This window comes from Amblyomma maculatum, chromosome 10, assembly GCF_055883805.1.
Source record: "Amblyomma maculatum isolate TAMU_Amacu chromosome 10, ASM5588380v1, whole genome shotgun sequence".
In the NCBI taxonomy this organism is placed as follows: domain Eukaryota; kingdom Metazoa; phylum Arthropoda; class Arachnida; order Ixodida; family Ixodidae; genus Amblyomma; species Amblyomma maculatum.
Window position 1 is genome coordinate 95658367 of NC_139353.1, and position 15614 is coordinate 95673980.

The following is a 15614-nucleotide window of genomic DNA, read 5'->3' on the forward strand; positions in this document are numbered from 1 at the left end:
AACCGACCTCCTCCAATCCTGTGGCCACTGCAGGGTTGTCCAAATCTTCTGCATAATGTATGCAGAATGTTAACAGTGTCATGGTTGAGGTTTTGAAGCAACTCAGCTGGAATGCCATCAATTCCGCTAGCTTTGTTCTTAGCAAGGTTGGCTAAGGCCCATTCAACTTCACTCTTCAGGATACCCGGCTCGAGATCAGTAATCACAACCGTCTTATGTTGGGTTTGCACATCCGGGTCCTTCTTGTACAGTTCTTCTGTGCATTCCTGCCACCTCTTCTTTATCTCTGAGACTTCAGTGAGGTCCTTGCCTCGTTTGTCCTTTATCACGCCCAGCTTAGCACAGAAGCTTCCTTTGATATCTTTGAGTGTCTTATACGGAGCTCTTGTGTTCCTTAATTGGCTGTTGTCTTCAACTGCTTGGCACTGTTTGTTTAGGAAGGCATTCTTATCTCTCCTTTCTATTTTCTCAAAATCCGCATTGAGAGCCTTCGATCTTTCTCTTTCCCCCATAACGTTTGCCATCCTCCTTTCCTCAGCTATTTGCAAAGCCTCTTCAGATAACCAGTTTGCTTTCTTCCATTTATTTTGCTTTGGAACTACCTTAGTAGCAACTTCTTGTTTTATATCACGAACATCAGTCCGCATCTCTTCAGGCTCTCTGTCTTCTGGATATAATTCTTGAAATCGATTCCTCACTTCCACAGCATATTCTGATGGATTTTAGGAAACGTAGCGCAAAGAAGACCAGGACAAAAAAGAAGGATACACACACAAGCGCTTACTCACAACTGATTTTTTATTAGAAAAGCTAACAGAATATATAGGGTACAAAAAATTACAAATACATGAAATAAAGGAGGTGAATTGACAAAAATGTGGAAAAAAGGCAATTCTCCAAAGATACAAAAAAAACACGTGAAAAAACTACTTGACCACTGATTCAAGGTATGTAATCTATACCTTTGTTAAGTTAATGGATGCTTCGCTAACACACTTATCCCCTCCTTTCATGATATGATATGCCTCTATAATTTCTCTTGTACGTTAATTGCGCGATGTGCCAAGAACGATAGTTTTATCGAAAATTGGGCGGCATTTACATTTCGTGCAATGTTCAGGCAAATTGTCTTGTGATGTTGGGGTTAAAGAATTTCTATGTTCGAAGAGCCGGACATTTAAACAACGGCCAGTCTGCCCTATGTAGTATTTTTCACAAGAAAGAGGAATTTTGTAAATTACCTGCGTTCTGCACTGTACATGCCTAGATTTTTGGTTAACATAGCAGCGATGCTCACTTTTTAACGCGTCTGCTTTTCTTCTTATCAAAGCACACACACCTGACAATTTCGTGGGGGCTGACATTACTGTGCCTACATCATACCGATTGGCGACATTCCGCAACCCATGTGAAAAACGGTGCACGTACGGCAGAACCACTGGTTTCCTTTTATTGCTGCAATACTTAGACTTTTTCGTTTCCTTTCCCTTCACCCAAAGCAGGAGTTTATCACATCTGCTACTGATTAACGGAAGCGTATAACCAGAATTACTCAATCTATTGACTTGATCTAGAAAACTTTTACAAATTCTATGCTCGCAAGATTTAATTAAAGCAGAGCGCAAACAAGACGAGACAATTGCATTTTTCACCACTTTGGAATGTGCGGAGCGAAAATGTAGTAAAGGCTCAGATGATCTAGGGTGATAACCCCAACACACATGCTTATTCCCAAAATGAAGAGATAAGTCAAGAAATTGTAGAATATCATCATTGGGCAATTCAAAAGTAAAGTTCAAACCATGACCACTTTGTTTCAAAACCTTTAAAATATTAACAACAGAATGATTGAACCGATTGGAAGGGAGAAGGACTAAATAATCATCAATGTACCGAAAAATACTCAATGAAAGGCCATCTAGATTCTTTTGAATAGCTTTGGCTATTTGGCCAAGAAAAATGTCTGAAAGAACTGGCGCTACACGCGAACCGATGCAAACGCCAGATTTTTGTAAGTATAAAGAACCCTTCCACCCAACAAAATTTGACTTAAGGTAAAAAGAAACTAATTCTAAAAAAGATTCTACAGGAATGCCACAATGATTTATGAACCGTGCTTCATCATTAAAGTCAGAAATGCACGCCCTCACACTTTGCATAATGGCTTTGTGGGGGATGTCATAATACAGATTTTCTACGTCTATGCTGAAAGCCCGCAGCCGCTCCGTGTCGGATATCTGTAGATGCTCGACAATTTTTTCTGAATTGGGAATTAGGAAAGGGTCATCGATTGCTAAAGCTGAAAGGCACCTGAGCAGGAAACCTGAAATGACATGTTGCCACGAACCAGCTTCGGGCACAATCGCGCGGAAGGGTGAATCAGGCTTATGTGCTTTTACAGAGAAAAAAATGTCTAAGTGTAAAGCCTTAGTTTCCTTAACTGCAGTCGAAAGATGATCTAGTTTCATTTCTTCGGGAAGGGATATCGCTCTTTGCTTGACCTTGGCTGTTTTTACAGAAACCTGGTGGAAATTGTTATGTACGGCAACGCGGGCCTTTGTCAAAAACATGTGATCAGGGAGTACGACAAAGAAGCCCTCCTGATCCGAAATAAGCACTCTCATTTTCGAAGAAGCCATGAAATGCACCAAATCCCGAATTAAGGACTTACATCTGTCAAGGTTGCATGTCTCAAAAACGACATAAACACACTCCTCGACACAACGAGCACGCACATCATCCCGGGTCCGAGCCGATATTGACTTTGCCAAAGCCAGCTTGTCAAAGGGGGTCAAAGCAGGTTGAAAGGCGTACTTCGGTCCAAGCTGTAGTGTCTCGAGGTGCTCCTCTGGTAATTGTTGATCCCCTAGTACGATTACTTTTTCTTCCGGGGGACGTGTTTTCTTCTTGGAAGGAAGCCGAAGCCTCACCGAAGACCACAGGTATTCCGTAGCTTGACCCGCGAACCGGCACCAGTCACGGTAGGAATGGCTGAAGTTGGAACTGTTGTTTTTACACGCCAAACGAAGCCAGTTCTTGTAGTGTCTTACCTGTCTCCACAACTCAGAACTGACAATACGACTAACACGGCGGAAGTGTCCTGCAGATGGCCTCAATGTCCCACACATGGTATAGAATTCCGGGAGAGCCAGGCCTTGTTTTGAGTACCATGATGCAGTCCTTGCCTTAACCACACAAATGGCCATTAATGAAGCCAAAGAGGCTGGATTCGAAAAATGTGGATTAGAACGTGGAAAAGAGCCCGCTGTACAAGAAAGGAACTGCACAAGAATGCTGAATTGGGCGAGTTGGTGCATTCGCATTTTAGGAAACGTAGCGCAAACTTAGCGTCAATTCACCTCCTTTATTTCATGTATTTGATTTTTTTTGTACCCTATATATTCTGTTAGCTTTTCTAATAAAAGTTCAGTTGTGAATAAGCGCTCGTGTGTGCTTCTTTTTTTCTCCTTGTCTTCTTTGCGCTACGTTTCCTAAAATGTGAAATCACCAACTCGCCCAATTCCGCATTCTTGTGCAGTTCCTCGCAAAGTCTGTGCAATTTGGTTTCGACACTTCTCGCAGGTTGACCTTGTTTATTTTCTCTGTGCTGTCATTGACATCAACCGCGTAGTGCCTTAGAGTAACAGGTCCAAAAATTTATCCTTTTCAGACGGCAGTCTTGGAGCACGTGGTTTAACTCGCACCGTGCCTCCTTTGCGTAGTGCGAAGAGATCCCGTGACATCCTGTCGTATTACATTTTCATTCGCCTTGTCTTAATCCACTGTGCTCGCTGGTTCAATGTGCTTTCGTGGCTTCATTTGTTCATTTGTTTTTTGATGTGCCGTACGAGTCCTCCTACCCATAATTAGTTTAGCTGGACTTGCCTCCTTGCTTTGGCATGGCGTGTTGCGATTATCTAGAAACGACAAGTTTGGAGTGTGGCCTGTTTTTAGTTCCTTCTTTAGCGGGTACTTTGCTCTCTTGACTGCTGATTCAACCATTCCGTTTTAAAGGACATACCCTGGACTTGACTTGTCAAGAAGTAACTGCTACTTAGCAGTTAACTCGAAGAATTCACCGCAAGAAAATTGAGAACCATTGTGACTCACAAGTACAGCTGGAATCCCATAGTGTGCAATATGGTTTGAGTTTTTTTTTTATAGCTAAAGCAGTGGAAGAAATAAGTTTATCTACTTCCCCTACCCATAATTAGTTTAGCTGGACTTGCCTCCTTGCTTTGGCATGGCGTGTTGCGATTATCTAGAAACGACAAGTTTGGAGTGTGGCCTGTTTTTAGTTCCTTCTTTAGCGGGTACTTTGCTCTCTTGACTGCTGATTCAACCATTCCGTTTGAATGGACATACCCTGGACTTGACGTGTCAAGAAGTAACTGCTACTTAGCAGTTAACTCGAACAATTCACCGCAAGAAAATTGAGAACCATTGTGACTCACAAGTACAGCTGGAATCCCATAGTGTGCAATATGGTTTGAGTTTTTTTTTTATAGCTAAAGCAGTGGAAGAAATAAGTTTATCTACTTCCCAAAAGTTGCTGTAGTAGTCAACATCTACTAAGAAACTCCGATCTTTGTACTCCATTAAGTATTTGCCGACTCTATTCCATGGGTACTTTTAATATGGATTTGGTACGAGATTCTCATTCTCTTCTGCGTGGCCTACTCCTGACATGCTTCACACGACTAGATGAAGTCTTTGATCACAGAGTTCATTCCGGGCCGGAAAATACACTCTCTTGCCGTCCGCAAACAGTTTTTAATTCCTAGATGGGATACACGAAGAGCCTGCTTCATGTCTGCTCTCTGTTCTTCGCTATCACAACTTGTTGCCGTTGTAGATTACGCTTTTACCAATTATCAGTTCATCAGGGAAGTTGAAGTGTGTATGTGTTCCTTCTGAGAAATTTGATGTCTTTCGGCAATCCTTTCTGAATCAATCTCATCAGGTTGCACGTCACAATTTTGGTCTGTGTGTTTTCCTTGATTCTGTGAATAGGTATGCGCTTGATGCGTTGTCGACAGACAGCAATGAATTCCTCTGCCGGTGGTCAACAGCCCGTGTCCTTTAGGTATGCTCTAGACATTGCATCATCTAGACATTGGTCATCTGATTAGAAGAGAGGAGTCGCTGGAGAAAGATTTGATGTTGGGAAAGGTTGAGGGTCGCCGGAGAAGGGGTAGGCAGCGAACGCGATGGTTAGATGGCATTCTCGAGGCATTGCAGATGAAGCTATGTGATGTTAAGAAGATAGTGGGAGACCGGAAAGCGTGGCGTGACATGGTCCATAGGGTCACGAAGAGTCGGACACGACTGAACGCCTGAACTGAACTGAGACATTGCATCAGCAACAGTGAGTGGTCTTTCTCGGCAGTACTCGACTCTGTAGCAACTTGCTCTGCGGTCGTTTGGGTACGTTGTCAAGAACTTTCTTCGTGATGCTCTGCAGTGGTTTGTGGTCAGATATAACTGTTGTGTGCCTGCAAAAGGCGTATTGGTAAAACTTGCACAGGGCAAAGCAGATAGCTAACATCTCTTTCTCTATCTGGGCATACCTCTTCTCGGTTGCTGTCAGAGCTCTGCTAGCATTTAGTGTGTCAGAGCTTTGTTGAGTGCTTGCGGATCAATGCACATACGCAACTCATCATCTTTCTTGGTGGCGACGACCATGTGACTGGCCCATTGCGTATACTACTCCCCTTTGCGATGACCTGCTTGGTTGTCAGATCCTTAAGCAGGTTTTTACCTTCAGTATAATCCTCCTAATTAAGAAGAAGAAATGGACATGGGCAGGACATGTAGTGCGAAGAGAGGATAACCGATGGTCGCTGAGGGTAACAAACTGGATTCCAAGGGAAGGAAAGCGTAGCAGGGGGCGGCAGAAAGTTATGTGGGCGGATGAGATTAAGAAGTTCGCAGGGGTCAAGTGGATGCAGCTAGCACAGAACCGGGTTAAGTGGAGAAATATGGGAGAGGACTTCGCCCTGCAGTGGGTATAATCAGGCTGATGATGATGATGATGATGATGATGATGATGATGATGATGATGATGATGATAATCCACACGGGCACTCTGCACGCTGCTCACGTCTGAGGTTAGCATAGCGCTCTAGTACCTTTTAGTTGTGTTTTCCCTGCAAAGAATCCATTTTAATTGCTGAAGACGTCTGGGTACCTTGCTAGTACGGCATCTTGGGGCACTGCTGTATTCTCAACTGTCGATATAAGGTCATATTTGACACTGATTAGCTGCATCTGCTATAAGGTTTTTCTGCCCAGGAGTGGCGTAAGGTTGCGTGAAACAACAACTCAAATGAGTACTTATTCTTTGTAGCACCGTTGGCCAGGTGTAGTCTACATTTTCCGTTTGCCTCGAGAACTGTGCTCTTGTACATCTGAAGTTGTAGGAGCATCTTGCAGTGTCTCTTTCCGAGCATAGCGTTCTAGTATTGTATTCACTGACGCACAGCTTGCAGGTTGAAACTTGATAACATCATCGTTTCTTCTGTTTTTCATGGTGAAGAAGATTTTCTTTTTGTGCTCACGTACAGTCAAAATCTCTTCCGAATTAGAGCCATCACTGACCGAGTCAACAGAATTATTTTACTTGCACTGCTTTGCAAAGGGATTGCCTCGGCCACACTTCAAACATATTTTGCCCTAGGCAGGGCAAAGTGACTTTTTGAAAATGAGCACGTTTCCGCAATACCGGCAGCTTCTGTTTGTCTTGGGCGCATGCTTCTTGTTCTCTTTGGTGATGACATTGATAGCGTCGCTGTCCGTGTGCGCGGTGCCTTCTTGTTGGAATGCCTTCATCTGCTGTGCCGAGGTTTCATGCACGCGGCATACTTTAACAACCGTATCATCAGTAGGCTCTTCTAACATTAGTAGTTTCATGCGCAATTCCTCACTGGCTGCGCCAAAAACTAAATGGTCGCGGATCACCTTGTCAGGTTGGTCCGGAAAGTTGTATTCTTTCGCTTTTCGCATGAGATCTTGAAAACGCCAGACGGTTCGCCTGCTTGCTGTTTTCTACAGCGAAAACCATAGCGCGCATACAACTCGTTGCGCGTCGGCGCAAAATATTTTTGAGCTTCTGAAGCACTATTGCGACGTCTTTGTACGGCGCTGGCACTTCTTCAGTTGGGCTCCCAGAGTTTAACATGTTATATATCCCTATAACGGCTGTCCCGGCAATCGTTAGCAGTAGTACAACTTTCTGTTCTTAGGACTTGGCGTCTTGGCCGGTGGCGATGAGGTAGAGGTCATAGCACTGCTTGAAAGGTATATCAATTCGCTTGCAATACACTTGTCAGGCACATGCGTTCTTGCGCTTCAATAGGAGCTGCCTACTTCGCGGTGCGGTTTGCTTGTCACGTTGGCGTGCCCAACTTAAGCTCGCCATTGTCACTTGCCTTCGCGCTGTATTAATGCTGGTTGCAGTCTTAGTGTCCTGACGCGTTGCTTTCTGCTTCCGGCACTTCTGACCCCACGTTTCCATGTCTGTAGTGCCTGTCTTGCTTTACGGGAGAGGTGTGAGGACGCACACCGGCTTCAAAGCAACGCCATCTTTATTACTGCTGCGCTTGGTGCCAATAACACTTGCACCGGGCTTGAGAATCTCAAACCCGAAACATACTGCAACAAGAATTAATACTTCGTACGGCAATATATTAGCCGCATACAGGATCGCTCTTTCGTCCTGCCCTCAATGGTCATGCATTCAAAATATCAAGGCGAGAGCCTTTAATGCCTCATCGTTGTCACCAGTAGCTGTCTGCAGAGGGTGTCACACTTTCGATGGAGATTGTTAAAAATAAATAAATAAACCTTGTCTCTACCGGGACATCACACCTTCATTCCTTGGATCCCCAGCTGAGCGCTTTACCAACTGCCCCACGCCTCGGATCGTGAAACGTTTATCATAATTCCCCTTGTTTACCCTGAGGATAGCGGGATTCCGCGAGCAACAGATACTGCACCTTTATTTCCTGTAAACGAATTATAGAACGGCGGTGAACTTTGATGCGTTCAATAAAATGCTGGCTCTGTTCGATAAGGGGCGGGCCATGTACCGTCACGACTCGTCATGACGTCACCAGTCGATTCATGCATGGACGAAGCTGACTCCACCGGGCGTCCGTGCGGCGCGCCTTTCATTTGCCTCTTCCTCGAACGCCGCACCACATAGCAAGCAGAAGCAGACCCAGATGTGTAGGAGGCGTTAGTGCAGCACACATCAGCGGCATTTCACATATATTTACAGGATAGAAAAGCCTGTGTTGCAATCACGTAAGGCAATATTCTGAGGGCCCCACGCCGAAGTTTCAATTTCGATTCAAGATTTTTCTTTATTATTATTACTTGCGCATTGTAAAAAATGTAATCGCGCACTGTGATGACCTAGCCTTCAGCAATGTAAATAAATGATTATCTCAGTATGGTCGAAAATTCACCGGTGTCGCCCTTTAAACGCGCTATTTCTCGATAGTTCATTGGCGCAATATATGACCGCTGCACTTTTGAAAGAGAAAACCGTTAGTTGGAATTCATTTGTTCGGTGCTCAGAATCCACTTGCAAGGTTCTTTTTTTACGCGATAACGTGTAAAGCTAGTTCGGTCGAAATCACGTCGTCGTTGCCAGCGCCATAACCTAGAAGTGAGAAAAAACGTGTCGGAAATAAACACAGACGTGATTTAAAAAACGCGGTCGTTCATGCAGTGCTCTGGAATGTCATATGATTTCGCTTCTCATTTAGCTTCCAGCTACTACAATTGAAGGTAAGTTTGCAAGAGGGGTTAGAACCGATGACATAAGTACATCGTACAGTATGCTGTTAATTGTAATTAAAGGCGTCCACCGAGAAGTCAGACAATTACTGTATCATAGCGGAAGTGGCGCCAACTTTTAGGCGGCCTCTTACCGCCTCGCAAGATTTTATTTTTTTATTTTACGTAACCTGGTGCGCCTATTTTGGGAGTAAATAAAAAGCATATTATCATCATAATCCAGGTGTTATTTTTTCTGAACATGCAACAAACATTGGCGGGACACTTAAGCTTTGCTTTTAAAGGTAATACGCGATAGTTTTAAGGGTGCATCAGTATCCTGAGGCTGCCGGTCGCCAAATAGTCCGAGATGCCAGTGTTCCAGGTGAGCATGTTGCGTTGTAGGAGGCCGAGCAAATTCTTACGCCTCAGGTTGGACAGTGCCACTTGCAGTAAGTTGCACGGGCAGGGACACTTTCCAGGTACAGTTAAGTTTTGACTTCAGGTTCAGAACGCGACAACGTTAAGATGTCGCTCAGGGTCCCAATGCTTCTATTTACCAGACTGTCCCGAAGTGTTTGTCCCTGATGACCATGACTAGCTCTGGAAGGTCGAGTAGGATCTTGCACGCCAATTAAGTTGGCATTAAGACGCAGTAGGCATCCGCTTTGCAGCTGGGCACCTGGCCCCACCTGCTGTCCCAGTGCGAGCTGCCACGCGTCAGGAGCGATCAGTCATTCGCACAAGCAGCTGGAGGGCTCCCTGTACTTAGTTAACGCAAACGGTGACTCGGTATGCTGAAGTTGATTGATGGCTCGGGTCCAAGATTATATTAAATTTACTCACACGCTCGCGGTCAACCTCGCGTGTGACTTCGCTTCTTGCTTAGTCATCAATTTTTCATTTTGTTCGCTCATTTATCACGTGCCCACGTGCCTTCTTTATGAGGTCGTAATTAGTAGTTTCATTGCAGTGTCGTAGTTTCCAGTGTGTTTGTGCCAGAGATACCATCGTGAACGATAGTTGGCGTTCGGCGTCATAAAATTGCATACAAGCAAGAGCCGTCTGCTACCACGACTGGTGGTCAGGTGTTAATCAGGTAATATTTTCATACCAATTGTAGGAAAGACGAAGAAAAAGGCAAAGCTGCCTCGTGCAAATAATGTGATCGTGGATTTGATTGTGACTCAGAATTACTGAAAACGAGAAAGCAGAAGAGAAAATTACTTAACATTTCATGCAAAAATCAAATGACTATGCATGGCTCAGCAAACAGCAAAATGACAAATCATCATTCAGCAAAAAAAAATGTTGATCGATAATGACACAAGCAAAAACTGAAGTGGCTAAACTTACTCATCATTCCACAAAGAAAAAATTAGAAGAATTCAACGCTGCTGAACCGAATATTGAGCGAACGCAATAGCTGCGGGTGACCGCGAGCATTCTTCTAATTTTTCTTCTTCTTCTTCCCCAGCCCACACATAAATCCCCGATTAAACCAAGCCGTATGAATGTGCCTTAGTGGCCTAGAGGGGTAACGAAATGCCAAGGTTCTGCCAGGCTGATTCTAAAATAAGTGTCCCATGTGAAACGAGAGACCCAAGTTGGCAGCTCCTGCCAGCCCACATATAAAGCCCCTCTTTAACCAAGCCGTATGAACGTGCCTTATTGGGCTCTAGGAGTAACTTGAATGCCAGGGTCCTGGCAGGCTGATTCTGACATAACCATTCCATGTGAAACGAGAAACCCAAGAGTGCAGCTCCTGCCAGCTTGGGGTCGTCTACGTGGGTAGCCTAAAGGTCAAAGGTCAATGGTGGTCAGCGCCGGGCCACGCTGCCAGCTCAAACTACGAGCAGTATTGCTTTCGCAATAACAAAACAAATCGAAACTTAGCAAAGAACATTGTCAGTGTTCTGCGGATGCTCGGGTTCTGCTCTCAAAGCCACGCCGCGCTAGATCGGGCAACGTCAGTGGCAGGAAAGAACGATATACTAAACCACCTCCAGGGAACAAAGCTGTACATTTAGAGTTCCTAATGTTCTTCCTCATCAAAGCGGCATATGCGCGCATTCAGACATCGCGGCGTCGTCTCTCCGATGCTGCCTCGGCTGTACGTCGAGATCAAAGAGAAGGCGGAGGAAAGGGCCGCCCAATGCGCTAGCCAGCCCCTGTACCCCATGCAGTAGCTCCGAGGGAAGAAATCCAGATGGGGAAGGAGGAGTTCTTCCCTCTAAATAGACGAGGAGGGTGTTCGCCGTGTCGTATGGGCGCAGGGAGACGAGGAGGGTGTTCGCCATGTCGTATGGGCGCAGGGAATGTTGAATCCTCACAAACTGTAATCGGCAGAGAAATACACGGTAAAGTATGCAAAAAAAAAAATTAGGATATATTAAAAAGAAATAGAGCAGGAATCAGAATCTAGGAGAACCATAACCTGATATTTTGTGATCACGCACAATTACGCATCCGCAAACTTTCGCACGATATTTGCGTTAAGGGACATGGGTTACGCAAACTATACTAAATAAGAGAATTGCACGCCCAGTTACTGACAGGAAGCTAAGGTTACTCGCACCTCCACGTACCCGTCGCAACTACCATCAAAACTTTGTTTTCTTTATAATGGGTGCTTAAACAAAACGAAATTCTGTAAGAAATACTTTTTTGACGCGCTTTTTCTCCACTTCCAATCTCCGTCTTAACGTCTGTGCGGGCCAAGTGATATTTGTATGTCGAACGTTTGATGAAAACCCGAATGACGACAAATACAGACACCCCGAAAGTTGAACAGCGGGGCCGGCGGACGGGCTCCTCGAAGGCGACAAAATCGAAGCGCAACGCTGGCTCCTAGAGAGCGTACCGCTCAGTAGAGAAGTATAACGTCAGCTGCCTGCGGTCTGCGCCTGGGCGGCAATGGCAGATGCCCGCAACGCCCGCTGGTTTTGGGAAAAAGCCATGCCTGTTTTTTCTTCAGGAAAAAAGGAATTTGGTAGACGACGCTAGAAGGACAGACAACATACAAAATCGCGAGGAGGACCCCGAGTGGAGAGATAGGTTTAAAAACGAGCTGATGGACGCAATAAGAACCCGAGTAGAACCTTGTCCTTCGCCGAAGAGCAACTCTACTTCAAATGTGTGCATCGGCGGAAGAAATGCCGAACGATCCGAAATCCCTAGTGTCCTTCGGCTACGCCAGAGGATCCAAGAGAGGCGAGAAAGATACCTGTCTGACATCGTCATCATCATCATGATCAGCCTGACTATACCCACTGCAGGGCCAAGGCCTCTCCCATATTTCTCCAATTAGCCCGGGTCTGTGCTAGCTGCTTCCACTTGACCACTGCGAACTTAACCTCATCCGCCCACCTAACTGTTTGCCGTCACCTGCTACGTTTTTCTTCCCTTCGAATCCAGTTTGGTGAGGCGTTAACGCCTGCTGTAAAATCTTCCTGGACCAGCCAGACTGCTCCCATGAACTTTCGACTCAGCCCCTGTTATGGAGGCCACAGTAGACCACTTCCTAAGAACTTTTCCTGGTCTTCATGTGGCCCGAAAGCCCACCTTAGAAGCCACTCTTACCACCCTACCGACCACCCGACACAGGGGAATGGACACATAGCCCACACCGCCGAGAGCTGTTGGCATTCATTGTTGCCACAGGCCTGTATCAACATATTTAAACCCTTATGCCGAAGGGCGAACTTGCGCAATAAAAAAAAAAAAGAATAGAGTTTGTTACCCTAAGCGACCATCGGTTATCCTTTCTTCGCACTGCATGTCCTGCCCATGCCCATTTCTTCTTCTTGATTTCCACTAGAATGTCAGTAACTTGAGTTATTTCTCTGACCCACTCTGCGTGCTTTCTATCTCTTAATATTACCCCTACCATTTTTCGTTCCATAGCCATCTGCGTTGTCCTCAACTTAAGTAGAACCCTCTTGGTTAGCCTCCACGTATCAGCCCCATAGGTTAGTACAGGTAAGATGCAACTATTCTATACATTCCTCTTGAGCGATACCGATTAGCTGCTAGTCATAATCTGCGAGTGCTTGCCAAATGCACTCCATCCCAATCTTGTTCTTCTTGTTATTTTCTTTTCAAGGTTCGGGTCTGCGGTTACTACATGTCCTAAGTAGACATATTCGCCTACTACTTCCAATGCTTCGCTACCTGTCGTAAACTGCTGTTCCTTCCCGAGGCTGTTGAACTTTACCTCAGTCTTCTGCCTATTATGTTTTTTTCAATCCTACCTTTCTACTTTTCCTGTCTAGGTCACCAATAATTATTTGCAGTTCATCTCCTGAGTTACTTAGCAAGGCAATGTCATCAGCAAATCGCAGATCACTGAGGTATTCTCCATCTACCCTTATCCCTAACTGCTCCCATTTCATACTTCCTCTAAGCAAGCTGTGAATAGTACTGGAGAGATCGTGTCTCCTTGCCTCACACCTATATTTATGGGAATTTTGTTACTTTCTTTATGCAGAACTATGGTTGCTGTGCAGCCACTATATATATCTTCCAGCACTTTCACGTACGGCTCGTCTATCCCCTTATTTCGCAATGCCTGCATCACCGCAGAGGTTTCTACTCAGTCAAATGCTGTTTCGTAATTAATGAATGCTATGTATAAGGGCTGGTTATATTCCGAGCATTGTTATATCGCCTTGTTGATCGATAGTAGAGTATCGTTTCCGAAAACCTGCTTGATCCTTTGCTTGATTTCAGTCCAAGGTTGTCCTGATTCTATTAGCAATTGCCTTTGTGAATACCTTATACGTAGCAGACAGTAAGCTGATTGGTCTGCAATTTTTAGGTCCTTAGCGTCCCTTTTCTTATGAATCAGGATAATGTTTGCATTCTTCCATGGTTCCAGTATTGTCTATGACACCACGCACTGCGTATACAAATTGGCTAGTCCAGTTTTTCTAACACGATATCCCCCCCCACGCACCCACTCCCGCCCTTCAACAAATCTATCTCATAAGTCCTCTCGAACCCCGGTACCAAATTGCTTTGCTGTAAACACGTCTGCATCGCATAGAAACGATTTCACAGGAAACACCATTTCAATACATGCCCATATTTTACAGATTGTTAACAGATACTCATGGGAAGAACAAATTTCACTTCTCTATCGGTGTATTGCACGTATGTCAGACGTTTAATTCTAAATGGGACGATTGTGTCAGCGTCACCCAAGAGCCAGTCTCTTTCCTTACATCGACGATCGTTCTCCGTGCAGGTGCTCCGTGCCACATCAATGCTGCCCACGAAAACTATGAAGCCATACGCCAAATTCATAGATGGCATCCCAAGGGACCCGCACTGCAACCCTGCGCTTCTCAGGGAGGCTTTAAAGTTTCGTCCAGGAAAAGACGACCTGGTAATCCTCTCCTATCCGAAAGCCGGCATGCACTGGGTCCTCTACATAGTGCAACTCATTCTGAGTAAAGGCAACCCCGTGACCTCTTACACAGAATTCAAACAGAACATGTGCTATCTCGGAGTGGTCGAGTTGGAAGGCTGGGAGCCAAGCCTGCCTCTGCGGCTCCTTCAAACTCACCTGCCACCGCGAAAAGAGGAGATAAGCGCCGAGGCGAAGTACATCTACCTGGCTCGAAACCCATGGGATGTGGCTGTATCGCTGTTCCTCATGCTAACCAACCTGAGCCTTTATCGATTTCAGGACGGCACATTCAACCAGCTTCTAGATGCTTTCCTTAGCGATGATGTAGCCGGTTACGGGAACTACTTCGACCACGTAGTTTCCGGGTATGCAATTCGCAATGAATCAAACGTGTTCTTCGTGACTTACGAAGAGCTGGTGGAGGATACCCGAGGTACCATACTCAAGCTCGCCCTCTTCCTAGGAGAAGATTACGCACGTCAGCTCGAACTGGACGAGGCGTTATTCCGAAAGCTGCTTGACCGATGCTCTGCCGATCAGATGAGGAATACGATGGTTGAGACCTTAGATAAGAGCTCAGGTCCTGAATTCAATGGTGTGGCCGGAAGACTCAACGTAACTTGCAAGGACGGCTGTATGGGGGATAGCAATAAATACAGTTTCGTGCGGAACGCGAAGGTTAATGGCTGGAAAATTTATTTCTCGCCGGAACAGCTTCAGCGCATGGAAGCCGCTGTAAGACGGGTGGAAAAGCTATCGCCGGTGATGGATCTGTGGAGAAACATACGCAGCGAGGCCTCTTTGTCCTGTGGAATGCAACAATAAAAATACAGATCGTATATGAGTTTTTTGTTTACTTTATTTTACGCGTCTGGTTTTCCAAAACCAAGTCACACTTGGTTTTGAACACCTGATAGGAAGGGAAAAGGCGCGGTAACTGTCAGTGTTTTCGAAAGCAATTGTGAAAATGGTCCATCTAGGAATGTCAAATTTCATCCACAAATTTAACTTTCTAACACCGTTTCAGTTTGGCTTCTGCAAAAGCAAATCAACTGAACTTGCGTTACTCCAACAAGAGGAATATATAATAAAGCAACTTGAAAACAAAGCTATTGGTGTATTTGTAGACTTCTCACAGGCTTTTGACCTGGTAAATCATGAAATCTTACTAAATAAATTACACTGCTATGGTATCCGAGGAAAGGCGCTCTCACTGTTAAATTCCTATTTGTCGTTTAGACAGCAAGTGGTGTTCATAAATGGTATACGTTCTGAGCCGAAGCCGCTCTTCTGCGGTGTCCCCCAAGGCAGTACGCTAGGGCCTCTACTCTTCAATATTTACCTAAACGATATTGTCCACATCAGCGATAATACAAAGTTTTTCATCTATGCCGACGATACGAGCGTATTTTTTTTT

The 15614-nt window shown here is 45.1% G+C and overlaps 1 protein-coding gene across 1 annotated transcript in view; it reads left to right on the forward strand.

Annotated features, from left to right (window-relative positions):
- The window catches only part of LOC146177044 (sulfotransferase 2A8-like), a 50255-nt gene extending 35233 nt beyond the window's left edge, over positions 1–15022 (forward strand). The window contains exon 4 of the mRNA XM_084581442.1: positions 14033–15022. Within this exon, the coding sequence (XP_084437568.1) occupies positions 14033–15022 (990 nt within the window). The remainder of the gene's footprint in view (positions 1–14032) is intronic.
- The last annotated feature ends 592 nt before the right edge of the window (positions 15023–15614 follow it).